Genomic DNA, 13593 nt, shown 5'->3' with positions numbered 1-13593 from the left:
ACCACGGTAAAATCTTGTGTTCTTCTTGATTGTGTGTGTAGATCTATGGAATTGTGTGGTTGTTGTGGTTTGTTAATTAGTTTAATAATTAGGTTTTTAGTATAACAGATTCTAATGTTAAAAATCTTAAAGTATCCACATCCTATAATTTTCTTGCATATATATGCATACACTATCAAAGTTTGATGGGTAAATTCATCGTTTAGAAATGGAGATGGTGAATTGTCATGAAATAATAGCATATGCTCTGTATATACTAATTTTTTGGATACATTTTATTTGATATATTAAAGATTAATCAGTCAGTGCCTCTTCAACTTTAAGAAAATTCAATCTTTTAGAGAAAAGTGACTTAATTAGCATTGAAGACTTAGAAGTCTTTGTCGGATTGACCATAGCTGCATGGAAATTAAGTTGGGAACTACTGGGGTGTTTGGTTTGGTGGAATAAACCCATTCCCTTATCTGGATTCAAACGATAAACCCCAGAGAAGACTGATCTCTATAACTTTCTTTGAAAAGCATGTCCCCACAAGTCCGAGAAGACTATTCCAATAGAGATGATATCTTAGATTGAGAGAGAGGAAAAGAAGATTGATATTTGCAAGTTGAACAGGCAAATGAAATATTGTGCACAAAAGACTTAAAAGAGTGAGGTTCGGAAACAACGTGGACTTAAAAAGGGTGAGGTTTAGAAATAAGATGGACTTAAAAGAGTGAGGTTTAGAAACAACATGGACTGATCATATATATAAAGTGAAACATCCCACATCGTCGGGGAAGAAGGGGTGGGTTTGAGCTGATTATATATCAAGAATCCTTCAAATGTCATGGTGCACTTTGGGCTTAAGTAAAGGTTTTTTAGCCTAAAAACAAAACTGTGAGGGGTTGATCTTCAGAGTCGGGCCACCCAGGCTACCAAAGTGAACAATATTTTGAGAGTGTTGGGCCGAGGTGTTACATAAAGGGTGTCCAAGCCTATGGCATAACAAGATATCTTTATTAGAAATATTGGTACACTTATTTGTGAACTGCAACAAGAAGAACCTTTTGGAGACTAAAAAAAGGGTACACCAATCTCCCGGAACCCTAAAACTATTGACCGGGTAAGAGCTCTAATGCCTACTCTTATTAGCAACACTGGGAACTCGAATTCGAGAAACCATGTTAGATCCTCTTCTTGCTCTTTACCTTTAAGGGGACACGAACTTAAAAGACAATGTTAGATCCTCCTTTGCTCATATATATATAACCATGATAGAATTTGATGTGGGCCTGACTCCTTGCCCAATAAGGCTTTGTTGAATTAGAGGATTACCCGCTCTTATAAACCAGTATGTTTAATCATGCCTAGTTGATATGGGACTCCAACACTCCCCCTCACGGTCAATCTCATATGTTGGGTCATGCATGTTGATGGAGGTAATTGCTAGCTCTAACTTCTCACCCGCTGGTCAAACACTTAGCTCAATTAGGCCTAGCTTTGATACCATGATAGAATTTGAGGTGGGTCTGACTCCTCACCCAATAACGTGTTATTGAATGGGAGGATTATCCCCTCTTATAAACCAGTAGGCTTGAGCATGTCAAGGCGGTGTGAGACTCCAACACTCTCCCTCACAGTCAAGCTCATATGTTGGGTCATGTTAAGGAAATGTTGGCTTTGGCAATTATAAAACCAAGCATTAGCCCGTTCTCTAGCCCTGTTTTATTGGTGAAAAAGAAGGATGGAGGGTGGCAATTTTGTGTAGATTATCAGGCAGTTAACAAGGTGACAATCCCGGATAAATTTCCAATTCCCGCTATCAGTGAATTGTTTGATGAGTTCGAAAGGGCAATAGTATTTTCGAAACTCGATTTGAAATTCGGATATCATCAAATCAGAGTGAAACCAGAAGACACACAAGACTGCTTTTCGGACACACGAAGGGCACTAATTTCTTGTAATGCCTTTTGGCCTTACCAACGCACTGGCAACTTTCCAAACAGTCATAAATGATGTATTCATGCTGTATTTGAGAAAATTTTTGTTGGTTTTCTTCAACAATATACTGATTTATAGGAGGGAGATGGACGAACATGCGAAGCATTTAAGCATTATTTTGCAAGTATTATTGGAGAATCAGTTGGTGTAAATCAGAAGAAGTGTCAATTCGGGCAACTCCAGTTAGAATATCTGGGACATGTAGTGTCAGCTAAGGGTGTGGCAGTTGATCCCTCCAAAATAGACAGCATCACTAAATGGCCAGAACCAAGGGACATTAGGGCACTCTGAGGATTTCTTGGGCTGACAGGCTACTACCGTCGTTTTGTTCACAATTATGGTAAGATATCTCTTCCATTCACTGCCCTATTAAAAAAGGACTCTTTTGTATGGAATATAGCAACTCAACAGACCTTCGAAGAGTTAAAAAGAATCATGACCAGTGTCCTTGTCCTACGGATGCCAAATTTCACTCAAGAATTTATTATAGAAACCGATGCTTAGGGAAGCAGGTTAGGGCTGTGTTAATGCAAGAGAGGTGACCTATTGCATTTCTCAACAAAGGTTTGTCTATCAATTCCAAACTGAAATCAGTATATGAGCGGGAATTAATGGTTATAGTTTTGGCTGTGCAAAAATGGCGACATTACCTCTTGGGAAGACGTTTTGTTATCCAGACAGATCAGCGGAGTCTCCACTTTTTAACTGACTAGAAATTATTGAGTGAAAGTTAGCAAAAGTGGGTTATCAAACTGTTGGGACTGGATTTCATCATTCAATATAATCTGGGACCACAAAATAAAGTCGCAGATGCTCTTTCCAGGATTCCGAATACAGTTGAGCATCATGCTATTTCTATGGGTTGTTTTTCTAGACTAGACAGTTTAGAGGATGCAATCCAGCAAGATGCCAAGTTACGTAGGATTATACAACAGCTCCTAATTGAACCAAATAGCCACTCTCATTTTAGATTGGTGGGACGCCATCTGTTGTACCATAACAGGTTAGTGTTACGTAAATCGGGGCCTCACATCCACAAGATATTATAGGAATTTCATACTTCACCTATTGGGGGCCATTCTGGATTTTTTCGGACATACAAGCAAATCTTGAATGTGGTGTTTTGGGAGGGAATGAAGAAAGATATCAAAGCATTTGTAGCTGCTTGCCACACAACAAAATAAATACAACGCATTAAGTCCAGCAGGTTTGCTGCAACCATTACCTATTCCTAACCAAGTGTGGGATGATGTCTCTATGGATTTCATTATGGGGCTGCCCAAAGTGAATGGGGTTGATACTATTCTCATCGTGGTCGATCGTTTGACAAAATATAGCCATTTTGTCACTCTTAAACACCCGTATACAGCCAAGGTGGTAGCAGACCTATTTATCAAAGAGGTGGTCAGGTTGCATGGGTTTCCTTGAACCATTGTTTCCGATCGAGATAGGATTTTCATGAGCAACTTTTGGGCCGAATTATTTAAACAGTCAGGGACCTATTTGCACATGAGTTTAGCCTACCATCTGCAGACGGATGGTCAAACAGAAGTGGTAAACCTTTGCTTAGAGACATACCTCAGGTGCTTTGTCAATAGCCACCCACAACAGTGGCCAAAATGGGTTCCATGGGCAGAATTTTGGTTCAACACCACCTATTATAGCTCCATGGGAATGTGTCCATTCAAGACTCTCTATGGCCATGAACCTCCAACGGTATTACGCTATGTGGACCATACTTCTCCGGTTGAAGAAGTTGACCAACAACTTCAGCAACAAAACCATATTATTGAGGAGTTAAAGGCAAATCTTATCAAGGCTCAAAACCGCATGAAGACGTATGCTGATCGCTGTCGCCTGGAGGTGACATTTGAGATAGGAGAATTTGTATATTTGAAGTTACAACCATACAGATTACAATCCTAGCCTATCCCTATAATGAGAAGTTGAGCCCATGGTTTTATGGTCCCTTTGTAATCATGGACAGAATTGAAGCAGTGGCATACAGGTTGGCACTACCTTCTTCAGCTCGTATTCACAACGTCTTCCATGTTTCGCAACTGAAGAAAGCAACGTTCCCAATCCTCAATAGCCAGCCTCTACCGGCAACCCTTAACAAGGATTTAATTTTATAACTTGAACTTGAAGCAGTCCTCAAGAAAAGGAAACTTCTGAATGGACAGTGGGAGGTGCTGATTCAATGGAAAGGCTTACCGTCATATGAAAACACATGGGAGGATCTTGACATTATTCACCACCAATTCCCTTCTTTCCACCTTGAGGACAAGGTGGTTCTCCTTGGGGAGGGTAATGATGAGCAACTAAAAGGGCTGGTGTACCGTAGGAAGGGTAGTGGTAAGAAGTAGAGGAATATTGCTGAATATTTGTTATGTAGGAAGTTGGGATTTGTTAGGGAGGACAGATGGCATGATAGGATAGGATGTAGGTGGAATTCGGTTATAGTAAAAAGGTGATAGGAGAGAATAAAAAGAGGGGGAGAGAGAGAGGAAGATTCTTTGAGAATTAAAAAGTAAATTGGAAGGGAGGCAGCTAACCCTCAAAGTTAGTATTTGTGGAGTGGCTGACCCTCGAAGTCAGTCTTTTGCTTATCGTTTTCTTGATGTACTTTGCATTACTTTTTCAATGTTATTTGCTTATTGAGTACTGAGGATATGACTACTGAATATATCTTCCATGGATGTATTGTTCTATTGGGATTAATATAACAGTGTCTTCCTTACTGAATTGTAATTGTTGATTGTGAGTTGTGGACAGATTGTTGGTAGCATTGGTTATTTGCAGATCAGATCCTATCATATGCTAAATTCGAAACTGATGAGGCATGAGAAGCATTTTGAACCACAGGCTTGAAGATAATATTATTGAATATCCATTGTAGTTAATGCTTTTGTTAAACAAAGTTTATTTTATAAACAGAAGATGCCCATGATCTGCTTAACCAGTAGAAAATGTAGTTCAAACTGCAATTTTTTTTTGGGGGTAGGGGGGGGGGGGGGGGATGAATTCATTTGATTTACTGTTAGAAATCACAGTAGCGATTTGTATAGGGCAGGGCAAGTTACATTGGATAATATTTGTTCATTAAAAAATATATATGAAACTCAGTAAATATCAGGAACAACTCAAAGTGGAGGAACTTTTATCAACTTTATATTAACGTATCAACTATCTTGCTGCAGTGTGTTGTAAACTGTTTACAAATAGCCAACTATGGTTGGCTTTAGAAGCTGCAAATTAGTGATGGCTGGTTATTTTGCTCTTGATGGAGATGTGAAGATGGTAAGCAGCGACCAGTAGCTAAAGACATGAGCAATGCCTTCTCAACATCTTTTGTCGCATGCCTTTGGATCAAAGAGATTGCATACTCCATGAAAATTGCATTACAAGGCAATGTAATAGGTTCGCCGATTGGCAACCCAAACTCATCTTCTGACATTGTAAAGAGCTCTCTAATAATGTCGTTTTTAAGATATTTTAAGGGAATCACAAATCGCCTCTAGTCAGTAGTGTACACAACAAAATGACCCCTCTCAGCTACTGATGATGTGCTGCAACTTTCTAAATCAACCACCTTGTGGCTTTTGGCGATGAGATTCTTTTTCGCTTACTAGCAGCCACGTTCTTCCACTTCTTTGCCATTTTGATTAGCTTCTTTGGACTAATCATGTTGTTTCTTATTATTAGAAAAAAAGATATAGAAATGAATGTGAGAATGAATATAAGATACTGAAACACTAAATCTTGTGATTGCTGGATGGAAGTCTATCGAAATGGGGTTGGTTATATAGTCACTAGCTAGAGACAGTCCCACTAATATTGCTACCCTAGTGCAGGGACTTATGTGATACAAAACCATGTGATACAATGGCAAATGAATATTTAGGTGGTTGGTGTGATAGGTTATGCTTAAAAACACGGTGGACCACTGCAGGGCACTATATTGGTTTAGTTCTTCCCAATGGGTCTGTGTTTTGTGATAGATCAAAATCACCCTAATCATTCTCAACCACTTGAATATAGTAATTATTAATCAGGATTTAGGATACAAGAAGATGAAAATTTCTTTGAAGTAATCACTTTGGATCTGTAGTTGTACGCGGCAAGAACACCAACATGTTCAGTCCATGATGCTAGTAATCTGCTGAACAAAATTTATGTGGCTCAATCAAGCCTACTTAAATCAGGTTCTGATTTGGCATTGGAGAATCAATTTCTACCCACAAAAATTAATAGATTCCTACTATGTCAAATCTTCTACAAGAAATTTTCTGTTGATTAGTGTAGTCACTGGACTCACTGCAGACAGCCTGTGGACTTACAAGTGTTTTTATCTAGACGCAACAAAATAATGTTGAAGAATAAACATATGTGTTATAAACTTAAAATCTGATCAAACTTCGTAACTGTCGCTGATCGTGGAGTATAAAAAACCTTTCTGTCTACAGAGACGAGACATTTTATACTTACAATGTGTACAAATACTTACAAAGATGTATGATTTACTCAATAACCCCAGGCAAGTGGTTTGCTGGTTTGTATGCTCCTGGTGGAAAAGAGATGGTGATATGCAGCAGCCAGTAACAAAAGACATCAGCAAAGGGATTCTAGATCTTTATCTGCATCGCGTTAAATTAACAAAACTAAGTACTCCATAAAGGAGGCATCACATGGCACTATGAAAGATAATGCATTTTGTTGGATTAAACTTGGTTGTCTACATACTTGCTCTTGGATTATTAGGATTATTGATTAATTGTTGCAGTTAGTTAATAAAGTAGTTAATTAGTTTTATAGTTAGTTAACTGCTATTCTGGTTAGTTAGAAATATTTAACTATGGTTAACTTAACCATAGTTACTATAAATTGTATATAGCCATAATTAACACTTGTACAATTAACTTTTTGAGCTAAATAATGAAGAAATTCACTTTACTCGCTCTGAAATAAACTCGAACATGGTATCAGAGCAGTGTTTTAAGCTGCGAAATTGACAAACTTCAATCAAAGAATCAAGCTCAAATAGAAGCTGTATTTGTATCATCTTTCAAGACCGGTTGATCTTCGTCATCAATTTCTTCCTTGATTAAACTGGTTTTCTGCTAAATCAGTTCTTGATCATCAATTTCGCCCTTGATTAAATTGGTTTTCTGCTAAATCAGTTCTTGGTTAGCTTGATTTCTACACATATCTTAAAGTCAATCGATTCTAGATGTCGAATGTTACTGACTCAGGTTTGCCTCTCTACATTCATCCATCGGACACCCCAAGTTCTACTCTGATTTCAGAACAACTCACTGGAATAGAGAATCATGGGATATGGAGTCGTGTGATAACAGTCTCTCTAAGGGCGAAGAACAAATTGGGCTTTGTTGACGGATCTTTTGAGAAGTCAAAATTCAATTAGTCTCTGCATGCACGGTGGGAACGTTGTAACTCCTTAGTTTTGGCATGGATTTTTAACACTATGTCGAAGGAGATATTCAATAGTATTATGTACTCTACCAGTGCTCATCAAGTCTAGCAAGATCTTCAAGAACAATACAATAAAATCAATGGTACGAGAGTGTTTGGTATTCACAGAGAGGTAGCTAATTTGGTACAAGGAACAAATACGATTGTCGTTTATTACAACAAATTGAAAACTCTATGGGATGAACTGAGTTCATTGATGAGTCTGCCACCACCAGATACTTGGTCAGCCAAGGCTTATTTGACTCATCTTAACCAACAAAGGCTATTATAGTTCCTAATGGGACTTAATGAATCATATGCCTTAGTGAGAAGTCAGATTTTGTTAAGGGTTCCTCTGCCCTTAGTTAAACAGACTTATTCAATAGTGAGTCAAGATGAGAGTAGGAAGGTATTGACTGGATTCAATCATAATATTGAAGTTACTACAGCACTGTACTCACAAGGGAATCAAAGGAATCAAACTCAAAATTTGAAATACAAAGTGAAGAAACCCTACATAGAATATGACTATCGTCATATTGCTAGGCATAAAAGGGATACTTGTTACAAATTGCATAGCTAACCTGCAGATTTCCAGTTTAATAAAAGAAAGCCAGAGTCGAAGGTCAAAGCTAATCATGTTCACTCAAGTCAAGAGCAAGTGTTGAACATTGAATCTGCACCTGACAATAACAAAGGAGGAGCTAATCTAGGCAATGTCTTAACTCCAGAACAATATGCACAATTGCTTCAACTACTGGGAAAGGAGAACATGGGAGCACCATCTGCAAATTTTGCAAGTAAAATCATTTCCTTATACTCAAATTGCAATACTGCTGATGATTGGATTCTAGATTCTGGTGCTATTGACCATATGACCCATAATTTCCAAAATTTTGAGTCTTTTGTTGCTAGTAAACCATCCATAGCTAGTTATGTAGGTCTCCCAAATGGAACAAAAACCTCAATTTAACATGTTGGTTCTATCAAATTGCAAGAAAATTTGTCTCTTGAAAAGGTTTGATGTCAGTGTCTAAATTGGCTACTACCAATCAATTTTCATCACATTTTATCTACATTTTTGTATTATCCAGGATCTTTGGAGTGGCAAATTGAAGGGGGTTGGTAAACAATGCCAGGGGCTATATCGTTTCATACCAATTTCAAATTAAAATTGTGTTTTCCTAATTTTGTTTCAGCTTTAGGAAAGGGCTTAGACATACAAAAGTCTATGTAATAAATTGTTAGTTTGCAATTCTATCAATGTAGCTACTAATTCATCAATAAAAGAACCTCTTCAAGCTAAAGATATTGTTCTCTAGCATAGAAGGTTAGGGCATGCATCTTTGCCAATTCTACAAACATTACATCATGGACTTAATGATCAGCACAAGTTTCATTGTGATGTTTGTCCCTTAGCTAACAAACTAGATTACCCTTTGCTTTAAGTGAAACAACAACATCACATGTTTTTGAACTGCTGCATTTAGATGCTTGGGGCCCTTATAGAGTTGCAACCCAAGGTAATGCAAGGTTTTTTCTTATGATTGTTGATGATTTTACTAGGACAACTTGGATCTTTCTTATGCAATTCAAGTCTGATGTCTTTCAAACCTTAAAAAACTTTCTACATATGGTCCAAAATCAATACAATCAAACATCTAAACATATTAAAACTAACAATGGCTTGGAATTTTCAACCAACAATGTCATGATTTATTGTCTAGCTTAGGCATTGTACATCAAAGCACTTGTGCCTACATTCCACAGCAAAATAGAGTGGTAGAACGCAAGCACAGACACATCCTTAACATAGCTCGACCCTTTAAGTTTCAATCTCATATTCTTGATTACTTGTGGGGCTATGCAGTCTAAGTTGTTGTCTATATTATTAATAGACTACCTACAAAAGTTTTGAATGGTTTTTCTCCTTTTGAAAAATTTTATGATCACAAGCCTGGGTTAGATCATTTGAAAGTTTTTGGCTATTTGGCATATGCTACAAATTTGCCTATCTAGGATAAGTTTGCTCCAAGATCCATTCCTTGTGTATTTCTTGGTTATTCCTTTACCAAGAAAGGTTATATACTGTATAATTTGCACTCCAAAATAGTATGTGTCAATCGAGATGTTATAATTCATGAGCACATTTTTCCTTTTCTTTTGCATCAGTCCACTAAATCTCCATTTCTTCTTGAAAATTTCATCGAAGAAGAAGTAAATACATCCTCTGATTCAATTTTGCATACCACTTCTACAAATGATATTCATGAGAGAACCAACTACACCTAGTTCTTCAGTTTCTCATTCACCCTCTTCTACACCAAATATACCCTTGCCTTCTCACAACCAAACTAGAAAGTCTAGCAGACCCACTAAACCTCCTATTTGGACCACTGATTTTGTGTGTCCTACTTTGACAAAGTCAAATCAGACCTCTACTGTCAACTATCCTATACACAAATACATTACCTATACTAATCTTTCTTCTACCTACCAAAAGTGTATGTCCAGTATTTCTGCTATCATTGAACCCACATCTTTTACCCAAGCATCCAAAGATCCCTATTGGATTAAAGCTATGCAACAGGAAATTCAAGCTTTGGAAAGAAATGGGACCTACTCTCTAATTCCCCTGCCTCCTGGTAAGATTCCAATAGGGTGTAAATGGGTGTATAAGCTTAACTATAACACCGATGAGACTTTGGAAAGGTATAAGGCTAGGTTAGTGGCCAAAGGGTTTACTCAGCAAGCTGGAATTGATTATGAGGAGACATTTTCTCCTGTAGTAAAGATGGTGACAGTGAGGTTAGCCTTGGCCATTGCATCCATGAAAGACTGGCCTCTTTTTCATTTAGATGTTGATAATGCATTCTTACAAGGAGATCTTCAAGAGGAAATATACATGAATTTACCACAAGGTTTCTCAAATCAACCTGACAAGCCCTTAGTTTGTAAACTTCACAAGTCCTTATATGGCTAAAAACAAGCCTCCAGGGTCTGGAATACTAAGCTCACAAGTGCCTTGTTGATAGGTCCTCCAGGGTCTGGAATACTAAGCTCACAAGTGCCTTGTTGATAGGTGGTTTTCAACAATCCCCATCGGATCACTCCTTCTTTTTTAAGAAACATAATGGGTACATTGTTATTTTCCTTGTGTATGTTGATGACTTGGTCATCACTGGCAACGACAGTTCCCTGATTCAAGCTATTAAGGATCTCTTACATTCTCATTTCAAGCTAAAGGACTTGGGCTCTCTTAGATATTTTTTAGGTTTTGAAGTTGCTCGATCCTCCAAGGTACAAGTCTATGTCAAAGGAAATATGCTTTGGAGTTAATAGCTGATTCAGGATTAGCTGCTGCCAAACCAACTTTGGTTCCTCTTGATCCTCATCTAAAATTCATTAATGTAGAGTATGATGCAGCCTTTCCTGGCCAAAAAGATCCAGTCTTAGTTGATCCCTCGGTATATCAAAAATTGATTAAAAAATTGCTTTATTTGTGTCTCACATGACCTAATCTCAGTTTTGCAGTAAACCTCCTTAGCCAATTTATGCACAAACCTAAACAATCACATCTACATGCTACCCTTAAGATTGTCAGATATGTGAAAGGGTCTCCCAGTTTGGGCTTATTTTTCCCAGCATATGACTCATTGCATCTTCAAGTATTTTGTTTCTTTGATTGGGCTTCCTGCTTTATGACTCGTAAATCAGTGACTGGTTTTTGAATTTTCTTGGGAAATTATTTGTTGTCCTGGAAATCTAAACGTCAAGTTATGGTTTCTAGATCATCTTCTAAAGCTGAATATTGTGCCATGGCATCCACAATTTGTGAAATTATTTGGCTTACTCAGCTTCTACATGCCTTGGTTTCTCACTATAGTTGCTCATTTCCCTTGGTTGTGACAATCAATCAGCCATTCACATTGCTTCCAATCCTATGTTCCATGAACGGACGAAGCACATCGACATTGATTGCCACATCGTTCGTACAAAGATTAAGGAGGATTTGGTGCATCCTCTCCATGTTCCCGCACAAGAGCAGCCTGCTGATTTGTTTACTAAGGCTGTTCCTACTTCTTTTCATTGCCATTTATTGTCCAAGTTGGGGGTGCTTGATATTCATCACCCACCACCTTGAGGGGGGATCTTGGATTATTAGGATTATTGATTAATTGTTGCAATTAGTTAATAAAGTAGTTAATTAGTTTTATAGTTAGTTAACTACTGTTATGGTTAGTTAGAAATATTTAACTATGGTTAACTTAACCATAGTTACTGCAGATTGTATATAGCTGTAATTAACACTTGTACAGTTAACTTTTTGAGCTGAATAATGAAGAAATGTTTTATAGTTAGTTAACTGCTATTATGGTTAGTTAGAAATATTTAACTATAGTTAACTTAACCATAGTTACTGCAGATTGTATATAGTTGTAATTAACACTTGTATAGCTAACTTTTTGAGCTGAATAATGAAGAAATTCACTTTCTCTCTCTGAAATAAACTCGAACTTGCACATGATTGGGAGGGCAAACTTTGATCAATCTAACAAGAATTTTCTTTTTCTACTTAACAGCAGGAAAATGTAGTTCAACAACTCATATTTTTTAGGATGAATTAAACTGATTCACCTTAGATGTTGGACTTCAGATTCACATGGGCTATCTTACTCTTTCTTCTTGCATAAATTAGAATTTGACATTTCGAAGCCCTAATTAAGATATAGCTGCTAGGATCCCATCACTACAGTTTGAAATACCCTGTTGGAACTCTCTTACATGAAATAAATTCCAAAATTCTACCAAAAATAAGTAATGTTTAATGTTGGTTTATTTATGCAGTAAATTGATGGATTAAAACATTGTTATGTATCAAAATGAACTAGCCAACTGCAAACTGGAACAATTATGGATTTGGATCACAAGACATTTCCAAAATAACTATATATCTACTCTCTTGCATCAAGAAGTAACAGACTTTGTATTGAAGTTGATAATAATGTTCTAATATTTGCTAAAGAATGATTATAGATGAAATTAAAAAGTTGAATTTTTTTTTTTTTGTTTACTAATTTGTGATATTTCCCTATTCCTCATAGGAAAGGCACAATCTTATTCATCACAACTGGCATACAAAATAGAACCATGGCAAGTCAGATAATCTTTATAATATTGCTGATGTGAGTTTGAATTGTCTCTTTAACACTGAGGGACTATCATATTCCTTCAACTAAAGGTTTTAAATTGGGAATTGAAATATGAAATTAAATAGCAGTTTATTTTTCCTTGCTTTTCCCACAAGAATATTCTTGCGTGGAGACTGGAGAGAGAACACATATTTCTCTACATCTGAAGAAAATATTGGCTCAGAAGAAAGAATGGAAGTCAATTCCTCGCAAAGAATGGTAGTTTATATCAAGATATCAATTTATCTTTGTACAATGTTCTGAACTATTTACAAAAATCCAACTATGGTTGGCTTTAGAAGCTGCAAAGTAGTGATTGTTGGTTACTTTGTTCTTGATAGAGATTTGAAGTTGGCAAACAGCGACCAGTAGCCAAAGACATGAGTAATGCCTTTTCTAAATCTTTTGCTGCATACCTTTGGATCAAAGAGACTACATACTCCATGAAAACTGCATCGCAAGGCAATGTGATAGGTCTGCCACTTGGAAGTCCAAACTCATCTTTTGCCATTGCAAAGAGCTCTATGATGATGTTGTTTTTAACATATTTTAAGGGAATCACAAAGCGCCTTTGATCAGCAGTGTATACAACAAAATGACCCTTCTCAGCCATTGAAGATGTGCTGCAACTCTTTGCTTCAACAACTATAGTGGTTCTCGGCAATAAGATTCTTTTTCGCTTGCTTGTAGCCAGTTTCTGCCACTTCTTTGCAAATTTGATTAGCTTCTTTGGACTAGTCATGTTGTTTCTTGTTAACTAGAGAAAAAGATCTTATGTTGTGTGAGAGACTTTTATTGGATCTAAATAACACTAAAATGTTGTGTCTACTATGGATTGAAGGTTACTGAAATGGGCCTTCTTATATAGTCACAAGGCTAGAGATAGTATATTTAATGCTGCTACCCTTATGTAGGACTCAAGGGAGACAAAGCCATCTGATATAAA

At 37.1% G+C, this 13593-nt stretch overlaps 1 protein-coding gene across 1 annotated transcript; it reads right to left on the bottom strand.

Moving 5' to 3' along the window:
- Positions 1 to 12942: 12942 nt before the first annotated feature.
- Positions 12943 to 13389, bottom strand: LOC116131569 (auxin-responsive protein SAUR67-like). Its single transcript, XM_031417225.1, has one exon. It carries the CDS (start codon positions 13387 to 13389, stop codon positions 12943 to 12945), a length of 447 nt encoding a protein of 148 aa, XP_031273085.1.
- Positions 13390 to 13593: the final 204 nt, after the last annotated feature.

The sequence above is a fragment of the Pistacia vera genome, unplaced genomic scaffold (assembly GCF_008641045.1).
Source record: "Pistacia vera cultivar Batoury unplaced genomic scaffold, PisVer_v2 Contig107, whole genome shotgun sequence".
In the NCBI taxonomy this organism is placed as follows: domain Eukaryota; kingdom Viridiplantae; phylum Streptophyta; class Magnoliopsida; order Sapindales; family Anacardiaceae; genus Pistacia; species Pistacia vera.
The sequence above is the reverse complement of the archived record's forward strand: the minus strand, read 5'-3'. Positions and strand labels throughout refer to the sequence as shown.

Coding starts and splice junctions, on each gene's coding strand:
- LOC116131569 (XM_031417225.1), bottom strand. CDS start 13,389: ATGACTAGTCCAAAGAAGCTAATCAAATTTGCAAAGAAGTGGCAGAAA.